Consider the following 22,998-nt stretch of genomic DNA (forward strand, 5'->3'; position numbering starts at 1 on the left):
GCAAGAGGAAGGACCATGCCTTGTACACTTACAGGCATGGGGATTTTAGAGAGCTCCTTGCCGATGCAGTTCTTCATAATGCTCCACAAATTGAGGGAGTAATTGGGCTTGTCTGGGATATGAGTCCGCCTCTGTCTGCGGGGTAGCAGCTCCTTTCCAGACACATCATTACAGCTTGGAGACATCTGGGATCACGTGGGGAGAAATGGTGGATATACAAGTTTGAGAAAATACTGCATGGACAGCCTGGCAGCATATCACCAGACAGTGACAGAGCAAGTGAAAGACAGGAGGAGAGGAGAGAAGACACAAATGTGTAAGAGATAGAAGAAGAAGCAGGGGAGAGTTGAGGAGGAAGAAGAACAGATGTTTGACTGGTAATTATGATTTAGTGGAATGATGCAACTATATTTTATTGGCACTACAGGAGTGACAATGACACTGCAGGAAACACATACGAAGGATGTGAACATATCTGTCTGTGAGTACGGGATGAATGCAGGACAGGGAAGAAAGCCAGTGAGAACAGCGAGTGAAGACATTACATAACTATATCAGTGAGATGTGAGCTTTGCAGTGGCACAAATGAATCTATATCGGAGGTTACTAAAATCAGCAGTGTTCACAAATGTATCAGTCAGACTTGTTAGGAAGATGGGACGTACATGGTCGTCCTGGTTCCAGTCACTGGGCTGGCCTCCACTCGCTCCGCTCAAATTACTCTGAGATCGCCTGGAATAGGATGAAAGTATTTTCTACAATGAGCACTAGACACACACAATCATAGACTAAATGCCACTCACTGTCTTGTGTCTCTTTTACATCCACATGTGATACAAACACAACACACACAAGGAAGGAAAGAGATTGCTGGGTATTTCAGATGAATGCTGTGTAATGGTTTTCATCAGTCTTAATGGTGCTACTGGAGCTGAGGTAAATGTAGCAAGAGACAAAAACAAAGATTGTGTTTTTTGGCTGCAGGAAAGCAGACGTGTGAGAGTTATGTTATTTTTATTTATATAACACAGAGTTAACACATCTGACAAAACTCAGGAGTAAGGGACAAGTCATTCTTTAATTTGTGTCACACCATGAGCCTTGTTCAACTGTCAATAAATAAAAAAACATTTAATAAAGAGCATGGATCACTGTGTGAGACTGACCTGTGCTGTGTGTTCTCACTGGCAGTCACTGTGATGAATGCAGGGGAATCCTCCATGGCATCAAAGTACTCTGTATCCTCATCTTCATCACTTGCCTCTTCTTTGCGCGACCTCTCACTCCCTTCAGTTTGGACATACACACAAACATCAAGCAAAACTAGCAAAACCATCTCATGGTGCTGACTTCGTATTCCACAAAGTTCAGGAGAGAGGAGCGTATAATCACATACCCATGGCGATTAATCATGGAATAATCAGCTTAGTAAAATTAGCAATGTTCCTGCTGGTTAACTAGTCTGAATGATGCAAGCTCCTCAGGGTGTGCTTCTCACATTTAGTATCCAACATTCAATACTCCAAATGTTCAACGATCCATCATGTGCATAAACTAGCTTTCAATAGATCCTTTTATTACATAATCATAGTGCTTCATAATGCAGACTGATTCTTTTTATATATATTTTTTAAAGGAGGAGAAAATAATGATTGGTACTCACTAATGGTCCTCACCACTCTTTATGTATATTTAATAAAGACTTGCATTTGCAGTAAGCAATTGAATAACTCTACCCTCCAAATAGAAAGTACATTAAGACAAAACAATAGCCTTGTCTGCATCCCCCACCAGGGACACTCAACAGGATTATGAAATGTTTTTTTCACCGCTTTTTAAAAGGACAAAACACTCATCTCTCAGCCATTGTTTGTAGGTAATGACATAAATGACAAAATCGTATAAAGAATAGCCAAAGTTTGACCCGACTGTGGTTACATAACTTCCTCATACTTCAACAACATAGAAAGCCTATCCATCAACGGTGTCCTCCTCTCTGTATCTTTAAGCTGTGCTTTATGAAAGTTGCACTGCTTCCTGTTTTGGTAATTGAATTGTATTTTCACAAATGAATAGTGCAGTAATTTATCTGGAGAGTAAAGTGTTGCACTAAATGTGAAGTGGGGTCACTTTAGTCACTAAAAGTCGATGAGTTTCTTCTTGTTGAATGCAATAATAGATGTACCTTATGTCCAAAACAATGGTCAGAGATTTGAAACTAAAAAGGGGCTCCAGAGTAAAGATCACTGGGTCACCAAAATCAAGTTTCTTGGATGGATATTTTGGTTATAGGTAAGCAAACAAGAAAACATACAATAGTAAACAGACTGACAGAAGAGACCGCATGACCTACAGTCCTTGGTTAAGGTAATTAGCAGGTCTAACTTAAGTATCATCCAATCTAACTTTCTGACACAACTTAAATTTCCCTTCTTCCACATGAGGAATATCTATAATATTGAGCCTGAGGCCACACATGACTTTTAGCCGGTGAAATGAGGGCCACACAAAGACTCAAAACAGTAAGTAACACACAGACAATCAGTCTCACCCTTGTTGGTGGTAGGAGCACCGGGTTTGCTGGAAACAAGCGTCGGTGCTTCTCTCCACGCTCGCTCCAGGCTGTTATGCTGCTTGGCTAGCTGCTCAATGGTCTCCTCTAGGTGGGTACGTTGCTCTCGCTCATACTGCAGCGCCCGCTGCCATCTCCTACTGTGAGTCTCAGCGAGGTCCAAGAAGTCTCGACACGCCTTGGGGAACACATGTGCACAAGTACATCATCACACAGACAGCATTGAAACAGATCTGGAATAAAAAAAAAATGTATTCTGAAAAAAATGCCCTTTACAATTCTTGACAAGGTAAAAGTTAACTTCTACTGACAGATTAGATTTTTGCATTAAAATACGACAGTAAATTTGGATTTCACCCAACTTTTGTCAGGAATTTTCAGTGCGGTTTGAAAAAACATTAAAAACCATGAGGCTTCACAATATAATTTTTCCCGGCATTTGGGAACAACATGAAAGATAACGAGAAACATTAGGATGGAAAAGGGTATAAAGAAATTAGCGTCACTCATTGTAATCAAGGCTGTTTATCACCACTTTTTGAGAAATCATCAATATGTTAATTGGCTATCTGCAAAGCATTCTGGGTCTCCCTGCTGTGTCAAATGCACCACGGAGCAAACTGTAAAAATATCAGGGACTGATGAGCTCCAGTTAAAACCTCTGATTGCATAGCAGACTATTTTTAAGTCAAGAGGGGGCATCATTGTCACGGTTCTGCTTTTACTGCTGAGACAAAGAGGTTACTTCAGATCCCACATATATTACATGTCAGCATTTGCTGGCTCTGCATCATATGTCAGACAGCTTTGGTTTATAGTAAGCTCAAAGGTCAATGAAACTACATAGCACCTCTCAGCTGACTACATACGTACATGATGAAAATGTCACGTGATGGCCACTGAACAGTCAGCAGGAGGGATAAATCCTTTTGAAACTTGCGACTGAATTCTGTAGCACTTTGTGGGGGCTCATTAAAATTCCCACCAGACTGCATCAGAACATCATTACATATGCTCTATGGTCATTTGGAGCAAATGTCTCTTTGGTCCCTGAGCCAGAGGGGCTGTTGAGTGTTTGCTAGAACCACTCAGATTAAGTTTTGGCTCAAGGCAGAAAACTGGAGGGAGAAAGGTTTCATACAGCTCAACTAATCCCTGTTCTCTGTCTGGTGAGAGCAGTCCGGATGTACAGTTCAACCTTTAGGCAGCAGGAAGAGGCACAAAGATGCAGTAAAACCTGATTCTTTCCTTCATCTGTTGAAAGATAAACAGCCCTAAAACTCTTATCTCTCTCACACACACACACACACACACACACACACACACACACACACACACACACACACACAATATTACATTGATACACTGACATTATTGGTTGTCACTGTATACAATTAAAAGATTGATATATTTTTAGTTTTATTTCAAAAAACACCTTATGAGAATATACCGAATGACGATACCAATTTAAGTAATTAGTTAGAGCTACAACTAAACTAGCTATTTTGTCCTCCTGAATGGGGGGGGGGGGGGGGGGGGGTAAGTTCTACATAAAATATTTTTTCATTATAATACAGTAGTAATGATATATCATATATTCTCACTCTTCACAATGTAGCCCTGAAAAAGAAACTAACGTTTTGTTCAATAAATATTTTACAATGAAAACCTAATAACACCGATCTTCAATCAAAAAAATCTCTTACCTTATGCAGTCGTGCTTGAACTGCCTAAACATCAATGTCTGAGCTTCACTTTAAATGTCACAAGTGTGACGTTGTGGTCCACTTCCTCAGATACAACCATGACATGAAACTCAAGTGCTCACTCAAAAAAACGTATGACAGTTCCACTTTTTTTAATGCTGACTCTCCAGTACAAACACAGACTGCATGTGACTTCCGGTGTTGGGAAGGTCGGGTTGATAGGGGCTAAAGACATGAATGGGCATGCAGGAGTGGATATGCAAGTAAGAGTTGGCATTAACAGTCATCAGTGTCAAATTAAAAGTCCTGGTGAACTCTGCAGAGAACTTGAGTTAAGCTCCATGTCGGCAGTGAATGAGCTGGAGAGCGACCCTCTCCCCTGGCTGGGGTCAGATCACTGACAGCATGCAGTTGTGGCTTTTCCTTATGGTCCTTTCCTCTCCTATATTCCCTCTGTATATGTGTAGCCCAATTTCCTTCATAAAGCATGTGAAAACTACAATTACATTTCAAGGCAAAGTACATGTCTTCACAGGGACTGAACCCATAGCTGCATAAACTCAAAATCATATCTCCTGCTCTGCTCTGCACTTGAAAAGAGCCATTTACAAGACCAAAAAAATACTACATGGCGTTTGCGGCAGTATTACTTCCTCATTAGAAGCACATTCTTGGCAAACCAAATGTCATTTTAATGAGCTAAGCAATCTAAGAGGGTCTTGCTAGTCCAGTAAGTTTCATTTTCCTATACCAATTAATAAAAGAAAGGATGATAAGGTGTTCATCATTTTGAGCAATGGCAACAATTTCAGTGCACCCTTTTTTTCTTATTATAAAACTATGATTCAAGTCACCTAACAAGCTGTATTAACACATACTCATATTAAGAGTAATAATCTCATACAACCTGAATTTAAAAAAAAATGGGGGTCATAATTGCAGCCTAAATCCAACTAAGTCTGACAGAATTATTTTTACCTACAACAACCACAGACAGCATAAAACAAAGAAGCGGCAAAGTATTTGTCCGACATGCATTGTAGCCAAAATTAACAATCACTGACCCCAAGATCAAAGCCACTGAGAGAAGCCGGGAGCAAGGCACACCTTGTATGATTGTCTGATTTAGTCAGAGCAGGTCTGTCTTTCCAACTGTTGTCCAGAAGGCTTTGACATTCCTCACCAAGCAGGGAGGGTCGAGGTGTAGGAGAGGGGGGGCAGGGGCTATTCCTGTCACCCCCACCCACCGTCATATCTTGTGTCACTGCTCCAGGACCTCAACCCTCCCTGACCACACTGCAAAGCCCAGGGTATTTACCAATGAGGAAAGTGGAACAGGACCAGCTACACGAGAGCACTTCTTAGTCTGATGGTAGACCCAATATTTGCTAGTAACTGAATACCTGAACATGTTTGTTGTTTGTTTTGTTTAATAAGGCTGACAAGGTGAAAAATGTGCAATATGTTATTCTAAAGAAGATTTTAGCCTCTAAAAGAGGTTAAAGGAAGTTAAAGGTTAAAATCAAAAGTTAAAGGTTTAATTTGGTAAGTTTTGCTTTATTTAAATTAAAAATCTAAGGACAGAGCTTAAAATTTGTTAATTCGTATTCACGGTGATATTAATTTGACTTGTCTTAGTTGAACAACAGCAGAGATGATGGTAATTCTTAACCACAGGAAGTTTTTTTGAACTTTACTAAGCTGCATGCACAAGAATCCCCATCACCTCGGCAATTACAGACTACAATGTTAGAGTAGGTTTAATAGGACCTGGTGGGGTGTAAAACTGCATGTCTAAACCTGCGGTCTCCAGGCCTGCAGCCGAGTGGCTCTTATTAAACATGCCACAGTGAGAAGTGATCTCATCTCTCAACACTCGCTAACCAGGACATTACAAACGACTGTCATTCCTGTCACATTGATCATGCCAAAGCATGCCGCACACAGATCACTCGCTGCTCACTGCTGCTGCATCTTGCTGTGGGGTCTGTCCCAGCTACTTACATTGATCATAGCATTGGAAGTGATGCGGAAGAGGGTTGCTCGCTCGTTGACTGCCTTGATCTTCTCTCCTCCTTCCACAGGAACTTTCAGGCCTTCGAGTTCACTCAGGGAACGCTGCAGCGCCGCCCCGTGCTTGGCGATCAAGTCATTACATGTGCTGAGGTCATCGAGCTTGCTGACGAGGATCTTCAGGGTGCCCTGAATCTCGCTGCGGTCCGACTGGGATGTGGGCTCCTCGTCCCCTGAGTCATCTGGAAGGAGGAAGTTAGAGGTCACAAAAAAAAATGAATGAAGACAAATTATGCATTTAATGATATTCTTGGGAAATTTCCTACAACATATTTACAAAAATAAATATGTGCATACCCTTCTTTTTTTTTTTTAAAGTGATACTTCCCATTAGCTATGCTTTAACTTGATTTGCACCATTGAAAACACATATCTGATTTCTTTATTGCTCACTGATCTCCAGCAGCAAATCTCCCACATAACTTAATACAGACACTTAAAGAAAGAAGACAACTGTGGCCTTAATTGGTGAAGATGTAGGAAGTCACAATGCCACAGCTCAGTTTTACATTCTTTTGTCTTAATAGCATGTTGTTCATTAAAGATTAAACATAAACATTGATTAAATGATGAAAAGATGAATCATTTAATATTTATTTGTTCCAATCATATAATTTGTGTTAATTGGACAGCTGCTCGTCTAATTTTACAGATGTTTTCTTGACACATTAAATATGACTCCTGTAATGGCAGAAATCCTTGGAAGGTTATCAAACATAAAATATGGACAGCTCGCCCATACCTATGAGCCATTGCTGCAGCAGCTGCCTGTCCCTATGATATTCCTAAAGAGAGGTTACTCAAGGTTAAACAGAACATACGAGAACAGTGTTGCAGTGTCAGCTCTACATTACACACACGCACGCACGCACACAACACACACACACACACACACACACACACACACACACACACACACACACACACACACACACACACACACACACACACACACACAGAAAGACAGAAATATACCAGTGGTAAGACCTGGGTCCATAAACAGCCTACTGATATCTTAAAAGCAACAAATCCAAAAAGAGAGCAGAACAACATATCTACAGAAAAGAATAGGAGGTATAGACAAAAAGAGAATAATAAACTCCATTATGAACTTAAGCGGATGAAAAAGAGGCATACAGGAAACAAGTGGAAAGAGTGGAGGGTGGCATACAAAACAAAACAAGCCCATATGTTGGGGATAAATCAAAAGGACCAGCATCAATTCTGGTATATCGTAGCATGCTAAAAGCTAACAAGCAGTAGGAAATGGAGAAACAGAATGAAAACAGACTGAAAATGAGAATGAGGAGACTGTTTATTTCAACATGGAAAATATACTGCTGTAAAAGGCGAGGTTAAAAGTTTGAGAGTGGAGAGAAAGTTACCCGGCAATCCCCCCCCCCCCCCCCCCCCCCCCCCGCTGACTCTCTAACGCTCTCATGTCTACAAAGTGCTTGACACATTAAGCAGAAGGCACCCCAGCATGCAAAGTATGCTTTGTAACATTGAAAAGGTCTGTTATGGAGCTGATAGGAGGGACTGTCACAGTCTTGGTGAGAGGCAAGACTACAGCAACACTTTCTCCTCAGAACATGGCAGCTGGCTGTGACCTCGCAGTGAAAAAGACTATCACCTCTGTCAAGCCTATTTACACCATGCAAGTATAACATTAACATGGGCCTCCTCCTGGAGGATGGTAGCAGCCTAGCAGTCTCAGGTCTACATCAATATCAGTTCATATTTGACTGGGAACTCTCTCCTCTGAGAAACAAGCCACACAGACACATTCATGTTGGACCAATCCAGATGATTGTGCGAATAAAAAAAAAAAAAAAATGCTTCAATTCCAATGTTTCCAAAATAGTTTCACATGTAATAATCACAACCTCCTGTAACTTTTTAAATCCTACAGGAAACATTTTGCGACTCAGGCTTTTTAGTATAAGTGACTATTCTAAATAACGACGACAGCCTCAAAGGTCGAGGCCGACACTCAATTTTGAGGCCAAAACCATTATAAATATTGCAGTTCAATTTTGGATCATTTCATAAGTCAAACAATTAACTAGGAATCAACTTAAAAAATGTCTCAACAACTACTGGATAGATTGTCATGAAAACCTTTACAGATATTCATGGCTCTCTCAAAATGCCTTTTTCCTCATCGCCGGACTTGTTATCCAGTGCTAGCATGAGATTGACGCTCGTGTTTTTTAGTGAAATATCAACACAGTTGTTGGAAGACTTGCCACAAAAAGTGTGTTCAGATGTTCATGCCCTTCTCAGGATGAATTGCAATAGTTATTTTTTTTAAGGTTTTAAAAGTCAAAATATGAATTTGTTCAGAGGTTTGATTTATACCTGCAAAAACTCGGCTGCACTTTGTGTTTAGTCATAATTGGTAAATGCTGGCATGATACATAAACATCATATTCACATTATACCAGCTAAACATTAGCATGTTAGCATTTAGCTGAAAGCACCCCGGTGCTGAACTGCAGCCTCACTGAGCTACTAGCAAAGCGTGCTTTAAAACAAATCTTTGGCATCTCTGGGATTTGTTGTTCCTTATTAGACGACATATCACTTCACTTTCATGCATACACAACATCAATTGGTGGTATTTTTTTTTTTTTTTACGGTAAAGTGCAGTGTCATCAGCACTGCCTATATGCCAAAGTTAATACATATCATGCAAGCTAAAACTGGGTAATAACATTAGCCATGACAATATAGCAGTGATGCTAATGCACAGCACAACAAGTCTCCTGTGCCACTGAGAAAAAGGGGAAAAACACAAAGGAAGAAAACAAATCTCTCACCATGTTTGCATTCCTGGGCGTCCATTTTCACCCAAAGGTAACCAAAGTTTAGGCACACACACAGACCACTGAGCTATAGTCCCTGAGGTAGAGTGGAAACATGTTGAATAGGCTTTCAGAGAGACGTAACTGTCTGGTCATTAGACAAGAGAGACAAAAACTAAACAGTCCAGCCAAAGGTCAGTCCAGCAGCCCTGCAGCAACAACAAAACTCAGAGGAAACCTGGATTTGAAAATGACTCTAGCTTCTACCCATTACCAGTCAGAAATAGAGAATCAAATTCCACAGACATTCAATAAGGTCACTGCAGAGAAAACGCAGGTAAAGAGGATGAAAAAGCTGACGACGTAAGGTCGGAAAATTGACTGGGGTGTGTGTCGAGAGGCTGCAGTGCCGACGGAAGCAGGAGACAGTGAAAGAGGTGAGATGAGAAAAGCCAAAGACAAAATTCAGAGAGAGTCGGACAGCATAATGAGATCAGCGTGGTATTGATAAAGCGTGACTGTAGCAGAATAGATTTAAACAGATCAATTAGCTGGCAAGTTGCTGTAGTTTTGAACTTCCTCCCAACAGGCAGTAATTAGCCTGCCGGAACTATTTGATTGGATCAATTTAAGTATATGACTCAGATCAAAATTAAATGAATCATACAGAATATTTAACATTTACGGGACAAGTTATGGGGAGCATGTTGTTTTTGTATTTTTTTCAGCATTTTATAAATGTGGATATAACATTTTCAAAATTAATTTCAGCATTAGAACTTGGAAAAAGTATTTATTTCACAGTTTGAAGGCAAACAGACATAAATGAAAAACTGTTTCTAGGGGAAGTAAAAGTAAAGACTGCTGAATGTTTTTCTGTTAATTTTGTAGAATAAGGAGAATTATACATTTGAACCCAAATTTGAACATGCAGCATTGGATTTGGAAAATTATGACAGCTTTTCATTTTGATCTAATCCCTGTCAAATCAAGCCAATTACTGCAATCATTGTTGTAAAATTGTGTATCGAACATGGACAAAACCGAATGAGAGTACATATGAAGTGCCAGAGACAAGCAAGTTGTTTTTTATTGCAAACTTCTTCCAAAAACTAATTTTATTTGTAACAGCTGAGAGAGTACAACATTAATGGGACTTTGTTCAAATCAGGGCATGATGCATCTATAGGCCTCAAGTTTATTTTGTAAGTTGTATGTCAGTAAGGAGCAGAAAAAGAAACACGGGAGGCTGACCCTCTTAATGAAATAAAACAGCAACATAAGATAAAACTAAAACTCACCCCTAATGCTCTGCATCACGTCCACCTTCGAGAGTGTGAAATTACATAGCGGGGTCTGGCTAAAGTAGAACATGGTTAAGCAAAGACATTTCCAGAACTGCAGTGAAGCCTTGCTCATATTCTTCACCCTCATTCTGCCAATGAGTTCAGCGGCTCACAGTGATGCCACTTAAAAATAAACTGTCACATGTACCAAGGCACTTTTGTTTAGAAGAGACTTTGCTTGCGGCTCATCGCCCGGAAAAACTAAATCTATCTCCAAAACCGTACCGAAGCAAACTGTGAGGCACAAGATTTTGGCTGTCGGCTTCACGGTGGTAACAGGCCTGCACCTCAGAGGAGGAGCCAGAACACAAAGCTTTCTACGTATAAGTATGTCAGAAATGCCCTTTCTGCAAAGTCCTTTCAGTTCGCTGAGTCCGATCCATATATAATCAACAAAATGCCAAGCAGTCCCAGACAAGTTTGAATACTGCAGATGAAAAGCATTTAAGATGCTCAAACATATTCTTGTTCGCTCAGGCCTGGAGGAGGAAGTGAATATTTAGTTTAACACTACACCTGTGTCAATACAGCCTCTATCCATGCTGTTTGTCCATCAGTGTCCTCGTCTAGCCCGCCCACTCGCATCTCCAATACCTTCCCTCTCGGCAAGATGCAGATGAAGATGGATGGGTTCCTGTAGCCAAGTCGATGACATGAGGCAAGACCAGGAGCCCATCAGCACGCCGGTCATTCCTCAAGGGCGGTCTACCACCCTCCTTCCCCTTGCAACATACCACCTCGAATAATACCCTGCATTCATGCAAATGAAAGTGTGTTTCCCGTTTCTACCACTGCACCCTCCTTCTCAGATGACAGAATTTAAGGAAATATCTGTGTCTTGTGCGAGCTGAGACACAAGCTTGTAGATCACAGCTCATCAAATCCCAATATTTCAGCACATAAACCCACATCTATCTCGCGCCTCGACATGTACATAGCTTCTCCGTCCTTTACTCCTTCCCTATTGTCCATCTCAGTGTTGAGCACAAAAGTGTTGAGTGAGGAGAAAAAGGGAGAAAGCAGGAGAGTAGGCGGTGGGAGGATGTAATTGGCTGAGCAGTAGTCTGCTATCTCGCTGTCAGAGCTCATCTCTCGGCTCGTCCCTGAGGACGGGCCGTCAGATCGGCGGAGACAGGCCGCCGGCTGACAAAAAGTCACCCTGTGGCAGAAAGACGAGCACAGGAGAAATGTACTACCCCTCTGGATTTAAGATGGTATTTAAACATACTGCAAGGCCTCATTAGAGGGGACACTAGTGACCTGTATTTTTGCTAGTACAGAGCTTATTTCTATCTGTAATGTTCATTACAGTTCTACATCTTTTTACAAGTCATAATCAGCACAAAGCTGAAAACTGTGGAGTAAATAATGAAGCCAGCAGCTTGGCCACCCACAAGGCAGTTACGTCTATAATGTACCCTTTTCCCCTTGGTGTTAATTTTATTTTATTTATTGATTTTTAAAGCGTTGTTGTATTGTTGTAATTTTAAGTTCTGCATTTTCTTTAATCTTCACCTTTTAGTTGTTGTTTTGTTTATTTTGGTTTTATTTTTGAGTGCTGTTCTAACATAAAGCACTTTTGGCTACATGCTTGTATGAAAGGTGTTATAAAAATAAAGCTGAGTTGAGTTGAGTTTATTATGGTTTACAAAATTCGTTCTATAATTTGACTCTTTGTTATTTGTTGAAAAAATAAAACTACCTTAGCGGTGAGTGTATATTGTCCTTGAAATTCTATTTCATCACTAAATCTTTTTCACTTCTCGTGAGGAATTTCAACTACGGTTACATAAAGGTATGGTGAAAAAAGCTGTACAGTATTTCCATGGTGGGAAATTTTCTGATATTTAGTCAGCTGTATGTGACAAAACTTTGGGACACGACGTACTTTGAGGCCCGGACATTGTCAATTAATTTAAAACTGAACTATTGCAGTGCAATAGCTTAAATGTTTCAGATAGCCGTGAAAAAAGGGTTATTTTTATCATTGTTTATTGGAATGTCCAAAGCTGTAGAAACTCTGGAAGAAACCACTGGGATATATAAACTATATCATTGGTATAAGTTCCTCTACAAACCAAACCTTGTATATTCTGTGTGAACTATGAAGCAAATATTTGTCACTAGCTTAAGGACTTTTGCAAGTCAGGAGAATAATTACACACTAGAGGAAGAATATACAATATAGGAACTATAGGAACGTTGAGAGAGGGACTGAAAGCCATGTCTCACTTTGAAGACTGTGACTTATTGCCAGAGGAAAAAACAAGTACTATAATTGTTGTCTGAGGTCTTTGGACATTTCCAGTGATTTTAAATGATTGAAAGTAAAATTATATTCATATAAAACTGAGTTGGGAAGGAGAGGTGGTCCTGCAGATACATAATTTGATGGTACTACATATGTACAGTATTTAGTAATGTTACAGTAACTAATAATGTATTCATTTAGGTATTTCTCCGGCTTTAACAAAATGTACAAATGTTTGATTGCAGTAAAAAGACAAGCGATGACCCACTTTAATAATTTTTTAAAAACTGTTTGAAGGTCTAGGTTTTTTCTTTTGCATATATAAAAGATATTGTGAACTTTTTATCAATATTTTATTTCAATGATCAATGATTTCAATTATCATTTCAATGATATAGATTTCAATTATCCAGCTCTAATGCACAGGCAATATTAAGGCCACTGTTGTTCCCGCATGCACAGAAGAGAAGGGAATGACTGTTTTACAGCTCCTAATTTTGATAGAGTGTGCAAGAGAAAATAAGGGAGTGAGAAGTATATCAGAAACAGAACAGAGAGCAAGTTGGAGGAATAACGGGGATGCGTCCCAGGGGATGGCACTGTAATCCTGGCCAGTAATTGCTAACTGGCTGCATACCTCCTCTGAGATACATCACAGGGAGACAAACCGAGGAGACAGCAGGTTAAACCCAGTAACACAACGCTCAGCTCTCCACAAGCAAATGAGAAACTGTGCAGTGCAACCAATCACTGTCCCCGAAGCTCTGCAGTACAGCTCTGGCAGTGCGTCCAATCGAACACTCAGAGAGCAGCAAACAAAAGAGAAGATTAACAGTAAACTGCAGTGACAGAGCATTGAGTTTTAATTCAGTAACTTTTTACAATGGATGGACAAAAAAGAAAACAATCAGTCTGCTGACTATGACACTGCAGATTTGTATTCTGTTATGCTGAGTAAAAAAAAAAATCTAAATTCCCGGCTGGTGCATCAAATCTGTGAGAATAAAATGGCTCAGGCTTACTGCGTAATTCCGATAGTCTGAAGGTTGAGGTCATTAATTATCCAAAAACCTCTAAATACTAACTGAGTTCATCTACACAAGTCTGGTCACAAGTGAGGTGAGGATTTCAGGATATTAATGCAGCAGTAAAAGTTGCTTCTTTACAGAGAAACGTCTGTGTTTACTATCTGAAGCAGTCTGTCGCGATCTCTTTGATGCCTGACGTACAATATATTTACAACATCGCAATGAGCTGAATTAAAACCCATGTAGGCAACAGGTACAAGCACATACATAAGTTTCTCATTTACATGCATACAAGCAGCTGCTCAGGCTGTGAGAAGAGGAGTAGGGCTGTTGACAGCTGGTCGATGTAAAGAGGGGCTGGTATATAAAAAAATGAAGATAGAAATATGAATGCCTCTGACAGAACATTACTGTGTATCAGGTGTATTTTGACAACATGTCTCCAGTCACAGTGCACAGTCTCCAGTCTTAAATGATTTGCTAATGTATTGTAACTTTAAATAATGTACTTACATGCTCACTGTAAACATAATTCAGTAACACATTATTGAAATGTATTATTGATTACATCTCAATCTGGAATGTTGTTTAGTCCTATATTTGGTAATAATTGATTCTTAAAAGAGAATAATTGAAGGTCCCTGCTCATGCAGGTTGATTTTTTTTTTTGCATGTGATGATCTGAGAGTCAGTTTCACTGCACAAGTTTTCCACGGGTCAACGTCAGACCAGCAGTGGATGTACAGCAGAGGAGCAGATGTCACCGAGCACCGGTTTGCAGAAGAGTGTCTCGCCACTTCAAAGAGGACTGGATGACCTTACGTCCGTCTCTTCAGTCAATCCCACAGATAAGCGCGGAGATTGCACCACATTTCATTTAAAAGGAAAAAACACACTACCCGGGTAGTTGAACACTCTATTGGTTGTTTTGGTTTATTGTTTTTTTTTCTCAGAGCTCTGATTTTGTTGTAACTTCATTTATTTTCTCCTCAACCTGAGTTGGTTCTGAAGGGTACAGAACATTGTTTTCCCTACTTAAAGAATAACTTAAGGGAAAACTGAGAAACAAAAAAACTGACTAACAAACTGAACATATTACAAACTGTATGAACCAAAAGGGAATAGTGCTGGTTACTTTGAGAACAGGTTAAAAAAAAAAACGTTAATATGTTAATAGTTTACTGTTAAATAAATGCCGACTGTTTGTTTTAAGTTTACAAAAGTGCTGAGCAAGGGCTGCACAAGCTATAAGTAAGAACTCACTGGTGAGTTAGTGCTAATGTCCCTGATGAAGGTAGATAATGGAGCAGAGGTCACTGTCTTCATAGAGCACTCACATCTCCATAAGTACTCTTAAATTATGTGCATTAATATTTAAAAAAAATATAAAATGATAACTGCCTGGCAGGGCACTTCATGGCCTCTGCATTTTGGCTGACCCTGTGCACTGACCCTCCTTAATAAATGGCATACAGTATGGAGAGGATGGGTGTTTGTGTCCAGGGAGGGATGAACTGTCTGTGCATACTGACAATGGTTTTGTTCCATCTTCTTCAACAGGAGTAGAGACATAGACATACTTTAATCAGAACTTATTATTAAAATTTATGTGGGAATCTCACGTGGTAGTTTTACATGTCAACAAAGCACTCAAAATAACTCTCACGTTCCTCAGAGCAGCACCCAGAGATTTCCACTGAGTATGAAAACATTTCATTGTCAGATACCACTAATTTTCAATGAGCCACCCTTCAGTTCCATTAAAAAAAAAAAAAAAAATTATGGTTAAGGAGGCCTATAAAATATGGCACAAGTGCAAAAGTGCAGACACTTTCTGGGATGTAATACAGTCCCAAGTGCTTTATTTGTTGTCTGATTATTTATTTCACAAGAATTTTATAATAAGATCATTTCAAGTTTCAGAAGCTTGTCTGCATTAAAAATTCATCCTATATAAGGAATCAATATGCTTCTTTTTTACGCTGCCTTCTATTTCCCTGCCCACAACTGGAGCACTGCTATGATGACAGTGACATGCAGCTGTAAATGAGGTCTGATATGTTTGGCATGTGTGTGCCTTTCAGAGTTCGCTATGGCAATTGAGACACTGTAAGGCAGCTTATTATTCAGGCTGCTTTGTTTCATGCATTTTTGAGCAGTGGCCTGGTTGGAAGCGTGAGCTCTCCAATTTACTGAACACTTGTTACTGAGCTCTTAAGTAATTTACATTAAATTATTATATGTTCTCCCAAAAACAGGTCTTTATTTTGCTTGGTTCCAAAGAAAGCTAACTTACATCAGCAGCTTGATAATGAAAGAGGGTTCATTTACATAATTGTATATAATTTGTTGATTTATTCATTTTTAGTTTATACAGTAGTTAATGTGTCTTTATTGACAGTATGTATCTGTATCTATGTTCCTGGACACAAGTAGATCTGTAAATCTTTGCATTACAAATTAGTGACCAGCACCAGGGTCTTTGAGACACTCAGATTTCAGTCTTATGAAACAAAAGTTTCTACCCACACAGTTTATAAATGTCCTTCATTTTGAAGGTCTCCAAACTTTGTCATCAATGAGCTAATTTGACAAAACAGACGTGGCTGTATGTCACCGATGTTCTTTGATATTACAAAGTGTTACATTTACTTACAAATCACATCAAAAGCATCTGGCCTGAGCTTGTTTAACGTAAACATGTATCAAATGTCAACATCAAAACTCACTTTTTGTCTTAAAACATCTTAAATCTGCCTTTGTTACATGTCAGTCTAATTTTCTGTAGCATGTGTTTGAAATGTCAAAGTTTCTTGGTAAGACAGTGTCTCACTACCAGCATAAACCTAAGTATTTATAACACAAGATTAAACCATTTCAGCACTTACAAATACAAGATGTTGTTAAGAAGGCTTTTGATTTATCAAAATCTGCTGCAACACAATGAGAGTCAGGAGTATTAGTACGTCCTTCCACATTATTGCCTTTGGATCAATGTTCAGAGTTATGACTTGCGATCACAACCCAACACTCGTATTGATAAAAGTGTGCTGAAGCCTACTATGAAGAAGATTATTTTAAGTCTAAAATCAACATGAGCTGTACTACCTATGCCAACCTCATTTCAGTGAATAAACAGGCAAAGAGAGGAGACTTAGAGCCCAGGGCTTAAGAGAACAGCTGTTCCACTCCACATTGTCCAACTCTGCCATGGGCTAGAAAACAATAGATGAAGTGAGAGAAGAGGAAAGACAGAGGAGAACGAGCAGAGACAGTAAGGGGAAAATATGATAGCAAGCTCACACATTTATTGTGTTGCTGCAAACGTAACAACATAATCTTACACGGACAACATGAAGTACACAATATAGGATGCTATTAACCTGCCATGAGCAGTAATAGAATATCGATTTGTTCTGTACAAAATCCCAAACCATTTGGTCAATGGGTGATACAGAGTAATATTTCTTGTGAGCGGATAGAGCAAAAATTCTATTAATCTGTAGTAATTAGTTACTTTCCTCCCCATCCTACTACAGGATATAAAAACAGGCTCTAGGACCCAGGGATATACAGCACGTCCCATTTTACAGTTTCTGATCGTGCAATGAACTCTTTCCTCATAAAATGCTTATACAGACACACATTGCCAACACAACACGTAGGCCTGGCAGGCTCCGTCTCATCCATATGCAAATGTAAGGTGGAGCAGACGCAAAGAAGAGAGAGGGAATGAGTCTGAGTGAGAGCAGCACAGGAGAAAGAGGGGAAAGAGGGAAAGAGACTGCATGCAGCGAGGAGTGCAGGACAGACTGCTCTCTTTACAGCATGCATTTTTGAAGGAGGCTGCAGAAATGGGAGCATCCACAGTGACAGATGACAGCGAGATGGAGACGGATGGAGGAATGACAGCTACCTTTCAGACGGACGATAAGGTGGAGGTAGCAGAATGAGGAGGCTTTTGTCGTTGGACAGATGGAGAGGAGTGTGACAGCTCCATGCTCCTGTGCTGTAGCTTTAGCCGTAACCGTACTGACCCTGGTTGAGTTTACTCAGGCAGCCCGAGTTGCAGAGGGAGCGGACCGTCCCCGACTCCCAGCAGCTCCGGCCCTTCATCCCACTCTCTGCAGGCCTGATCCCACTCCACGCTTCCTGAGATGCAACGCTGCCCTGGGCCGCTACATTATCCCAGCGAGGGGGGGGCTGAGGCAGCGACTTTCCCTGTTCAGCATTGCAGCGAGCACACACATAGATGCATACTCACACACGCACACACACACACACACACACACACACACACACACACACACACACACATACACACACACACACTCACACTCACACTCACACACACACACACACACACACACACACACACACACAATGTTGTGGGGAGCGATGCAGGCGACCCCTCTTGTAATTCCTATCTCCACTCCTGCATCGCGTCCCTGTCTTCTAGAAACACACACACACACTCTGCATACACACAAAGCTCGACACATTTACAATTCTCCTCCACATGCTTCTCTCAGTGCAGTGCAGACTGGAGCAAAAGAGAGGGAGGGAGGGAGTAAAGCAAAGAGGAGACAGGACTCGGCAGCCAGCAGTCATCTACTCGACTAGGACCTGAGTACACTGCTTCCTCCCTGTAACCCTTCATCTGCTGCTTTCATAGCTTCATGACTAAAGTCAACAATTTCAGAATGCCAAATGGTAGAGATGGTACTAAGTAAAGGCTATGTTTGCTAGAAAATAAAGAACAAATGTATGAGACACAAGGGATGAAAAGATTTCAGATTAACTGAGAGTGGTGCCACTAGAGCGACAGTGTAAGGTCAAATAAAACACTCTTCCATAAAATGTCTATTTCCTCTCCTATTGATAGATGTACATCCTGTCTCAGAGTCGATTTATGGCACCGATCACCTGCCGTTGATGGGCAACTTCAAATCTGACCTCTGTGTCAGTGTCACTGTACCAACACTGTAGAGTTCATATTGCAGTGAGGCCTCGGCTGAAATTACAATCCTCACAAGCAGATGAAGGTTGTCATTTCAATATTACAGCTGTAGTACATTTTGCACAATGTACTGTAAATCAAGGTCACCTTCGCCACCTGAACCAGTATTTTACACCTGCAGTGTGAATCTGTGAAAATTATTTTTTAACACCAATTCGACAATTATTCAGTGTATCGTTTATTTACTTAAAGCAGAATCACATCGTAATTCATAAGAGAGGTGATTGTGCTGTTTCCGTTGTGTGCTTTAAATTGTGGAATAGTTTACTACTCAATAGTAGATGTTCTACCTTTATTGCCATTTTTAAAACCCATCAAAAGACCAATATGTTTTTAAATGTTATCAATAAGACATGGATGACCACACTGTCTTGTGTTTGTTTCCTTATTTTCTGTGCTGTGTTCTTGTGCTTTTAATTCTATTTTGTCTGGTTTCCTGCTTAGGACCCCTGAATATCTATGTGGGATAATATCCATAATATTATATTATATAATATCATGATAACAATTTTAGGCATATCACCCAGATGTGAGGCTGGAAGAGGCACTGAATTAGATAGTTGAGTGGGTTGCCCACTAATCGTAAGGTTGGTGGTTCAACCTCCGGTTCCTCCTGTCCACATGCCAAAATGTCCCAAGTTGCTCCCAATGACAAGGGAGCACCTTGCATGGGAGCTCTGCCGCTGCTGGTGTGAGAATGTGTGTGTAAGTGGGAAAGCAAAATGGAAAGCGCCGCTTTGAAACTGCTATGGTGATAAAGGCCTGTGCAAGCGCAGATTCTTTACCATTGAAGTTTTCAATTCATGCAGTTATGAATCCCAGACAAACTATAAAATGAGATCAGCTACAACAATCAAATCAAACTCAAATCAAAATTATACAACAATCAAACCAACATATCAGCTCAGAGGACCAGAATCTTTCACAGCTCATATTGTAATGAATCCAGACAGACAAACACAAAGTAACACACCATGAGATAGGAAATGTACAGTTCTATAAAAAATATATTGTTTGTTATTGACATACACTGTGTGACAGCTTAGTGTTTTGAATTTTGTTTTAAAACATATATACCATGAACATAGCAAAACAGCTTTCATAGGGTAACAACATGAATAAAATATGAAGCAGCTGTGCAACTCAAGTACTTTACTGTACAGCTCTGAGTTATTCCTTTGATTAAAAAAAATGCTACTGTATCACATGGAGCCTGTCGGCTGTAATATCTTTGTTGCAGCGATTCTATAGCAATATCTGATAACAGCAGAAACAGGTAACAGGGGACGGCTGCCATGGGCTGTAATCGAGGTGAGAGAAGTGCTGACGAGGACAGATTGTCGCACTGTAAATAATTAACGTCTCCTAAATGTCCCGGGGCATGTTTCAGGAGGCAATGAAGCATGAACCCACAATTAATTTCATAATTGACCTTCATTATTTCTTTTGTTCACTATAGTTAAGTTTAACCATGCAAAGAGAGATAAACCTCTAGGGATAAAACAGCAGCATCCTCATATAATGCATTTTGAGGTTGTTTGTTTGGTTTTCAGTTATTATTATTCTTTTCTGAATTTTATGTATGAAAAGTGCAACAAGAATTAATTTTCATATACCAGTCATTTCTATTTATGGATTGAACAGCAATTAGTCAATGGTGAAGGTATGTGGATTCTTTGAAATATTAAATGACTTGCTAATAGGACTATATCTTAATCTTTTAAAAACCTATATTTTATCAGGCTACTATATTAGACTATAAATTCTTAACTACTAATTATTATGTCATTATTTACACTGAATAATAAGTGCTGACTTATAAACCGTATTATGCTTATTATCACAACATAAACTTGCCTGTTAATCACATCTCTGCTTGAAATTCAATGAATAGGAAAAGTCATTATATTTACATGTGCCGAGCATTCACATTCAGCATGCGACCTTTGGCCAATCAGATTGAGCCCTGGATACACGGGCCATGTCACTGATGTTCTGTTTTTGTAGTTGAGTATTTATGTTGAATTTGTTCAAAATAATATTTTTTTTTCAATAGGCAATAAGCTATTCGATGTTTGGACTCTATGTTAAAAGTGTGCTTATTAAAAAATAAATTCATATTAATGTTTGCCGAATATGACCACCAGTATTTAATGTATTTTATCACAGTATTGAACAATTAAGTATTGCTTGTCGCAGATTTTTCTCATATCATGCAGTCCTACACAATTATATAGGATATGCAGAGCATACTGTATAAGGTAGGCCTTATGTATATACAGTATACTCCACTTTATACTCCACTTTAATTTGGAAATATACTGTCAATAACTTCAGTCTATATGATCTGCAGGAGAGAAATCAAGTTTAACAAAAGAAAGCTCTGGACTCCGGAGTCAAATGTAGTTGCTCCAAATATCACATGATTTTCTTTTAAAGTCCAAAAAGTAAGCAGAAATTCGACTCCAAGTTTCCGTGTTTATTTTATTTTTTTTTACTGGAAGAGAGACTATAAAATGTGATCTTCTCTCGCTTTAAAAGCCAAACTTCACCAAAAAAAAAAAAAAAAAAAACACCAGTCAAACCTCCTGAGTCAAACTAAAGAGAAAGATGGGGGTTAAAGAGCATGAGTAACAGTCTCATTATGCCAATTACTGCTTTAAGATGCAGGAACCAAAACACACAGAGCCTCCACCGCCTGAATGCACTGAGCTCATTAAATCCAAACGGTTCTTTCATTGTGGGGGAAAAGATACTTCTAAGATTGCGTTTTAGAAGACGCATTCTGAATTCCAGACCTTTTAAAACATTAGGATGTGGGAACTGCGGCAGCAGTAGCCTTATCAATATTATTGATCCGCATCAAAGGCCTGGATTATGCACGATACTGTGCTGCTTCACACTGTCATTGAGGAAACACAAGCATGTAAGAACCAGAAATACAAAAAAAGACTGCAGTGAAATACAAGCCTAAAACCGAGGTCTCCGAACACACTGACAATCCTGTGGCGATAACAACCCACTTATCCAAAGGAGGTGGAGGATCTCTAATTAACCACAAATTTAAGAGTTAAGAGTAATTGCTTCCCGTGTTAGCCTGCACTAGCTTGTAGGAAGAGGACCATGCATCAACTTGATGGTTTAGTAATCGCAAACAAACAATATTAATGCTCCACACAGCAGACTGAAACTACAGTTGACTCTCAATGCACCGGGGCAATGAATCATCCAGCCCGTCGTGCACGTATTCATCACTGACAAATAAACTTCAGGTAGCATCGGTGCATGGCAGCTGCTGCTGATGGCGCTCTCACACAACTCTTTAAACTTTTGGTAAAGGGTGTTTTCAAAAATATCTCAGCACGTGTGTGAAAGAAGGGAGAAGAAACATCAGTTGAAAATAATTTGGATCTCATTCATATGCAACTGCAGATACTCAAAAACTTGCAGAGATAGTCTCCTCTATGGAACACAAATCTAGTGTAGGAGGCTCTATCATTATCTCAAACAACATCTTAACTGCACACAGAACAGAGAGACACACACCATGTAATCATGATGTCTGACACACCCTAAAGATCTGAAACCTGTTTTACAAAACCTTTGACAACTGCCTTGACTTTCTGGAGTGTCTGATTCATATAAAAAAAAAATAAGAATAAGAGTAAATCATACTTTTTACATGCTCAAGATACGTCAAGATAGACCATCTTAGATTTTAAAATGTATGTGAGTTTTGCATTTAGGAATTAAAAGATAAATCACCTTTATAAAGTTCAACCAAATGTTTGATGGCTGCTGACCAGAGCTGCAGAATAAGCTGTATTTTGATGCTCATTAGAGGAATAGTTTCAGTTCAGTGATATTTGCGTCCTTGCATGTACACTGTAAGAAGCTTAAGGTCCGGACTCAGCAAAGTTTCAGCAGTCAAAACCTGCTGTAGAAGGCTTATCTCTGTGCTAGTGTGATTTATTATCACAGTGTGTGACTTGGCCTCTCTTTAAGTGTCACATCTTCAACAGATGACTTTATTTCCCTGTAGGATTTTATAAAAGCAACAGAAAATGCAGCTGCTTCTGTGTGTATACACTGTGCAAGGTCAGGACCTGTTGTTAACACACTTGAGCTAAAACACTTATTTTTGTTCCATTTCTTTCTGTGACTGTAAATTGTTGGAGGTCCATGCTGCTGTAAT

General features: G+C 39.7%; 1 protein-coding gene across 1 annotated transcript in view; it reads right to left on the reverse strand.

The window, feature by feature from the left end:
* osbp2b (oxysterol binding protein 2b) overlaps positions 1 to 22,998 on the reverse strand; it is a 51,741-nt gene that overhangs the window by 10,988 nt on the left and 17,755 nt on the right. Inside the window, 5 exon segments of the mRNA XM_069138994.1 lie at positions 33 to 185; positions 666 to 732; positions 1,167 to 1,287; positions 2,552 to 2,750; positions 6,283 to 6,533. Coding sequence (XP_068995095.1) covers positions 33 to 185; positions 666 to 732; positions 1,167 to 1,287; positions 2,552 to 2,750; positions 6,283 to 6,533 — 791 coding nt within the window.

Source organism: Embiotoca jacksoni, unplaced genomic scaffold (assembly GCF_022577435.1).
Source record: "Embiotoca jacksoni isolate LCO1_2020_lvr unplaced genomic scaffold, fEmbJac1.0.p SCAF_8, whole genome shotgun sequence".
Lineage (NCBI taxonomy): Eukaryota > Metazoa > Chordata > Actinopteri > Embiotocidae > Embiotoca > Embiotoca jacksoni.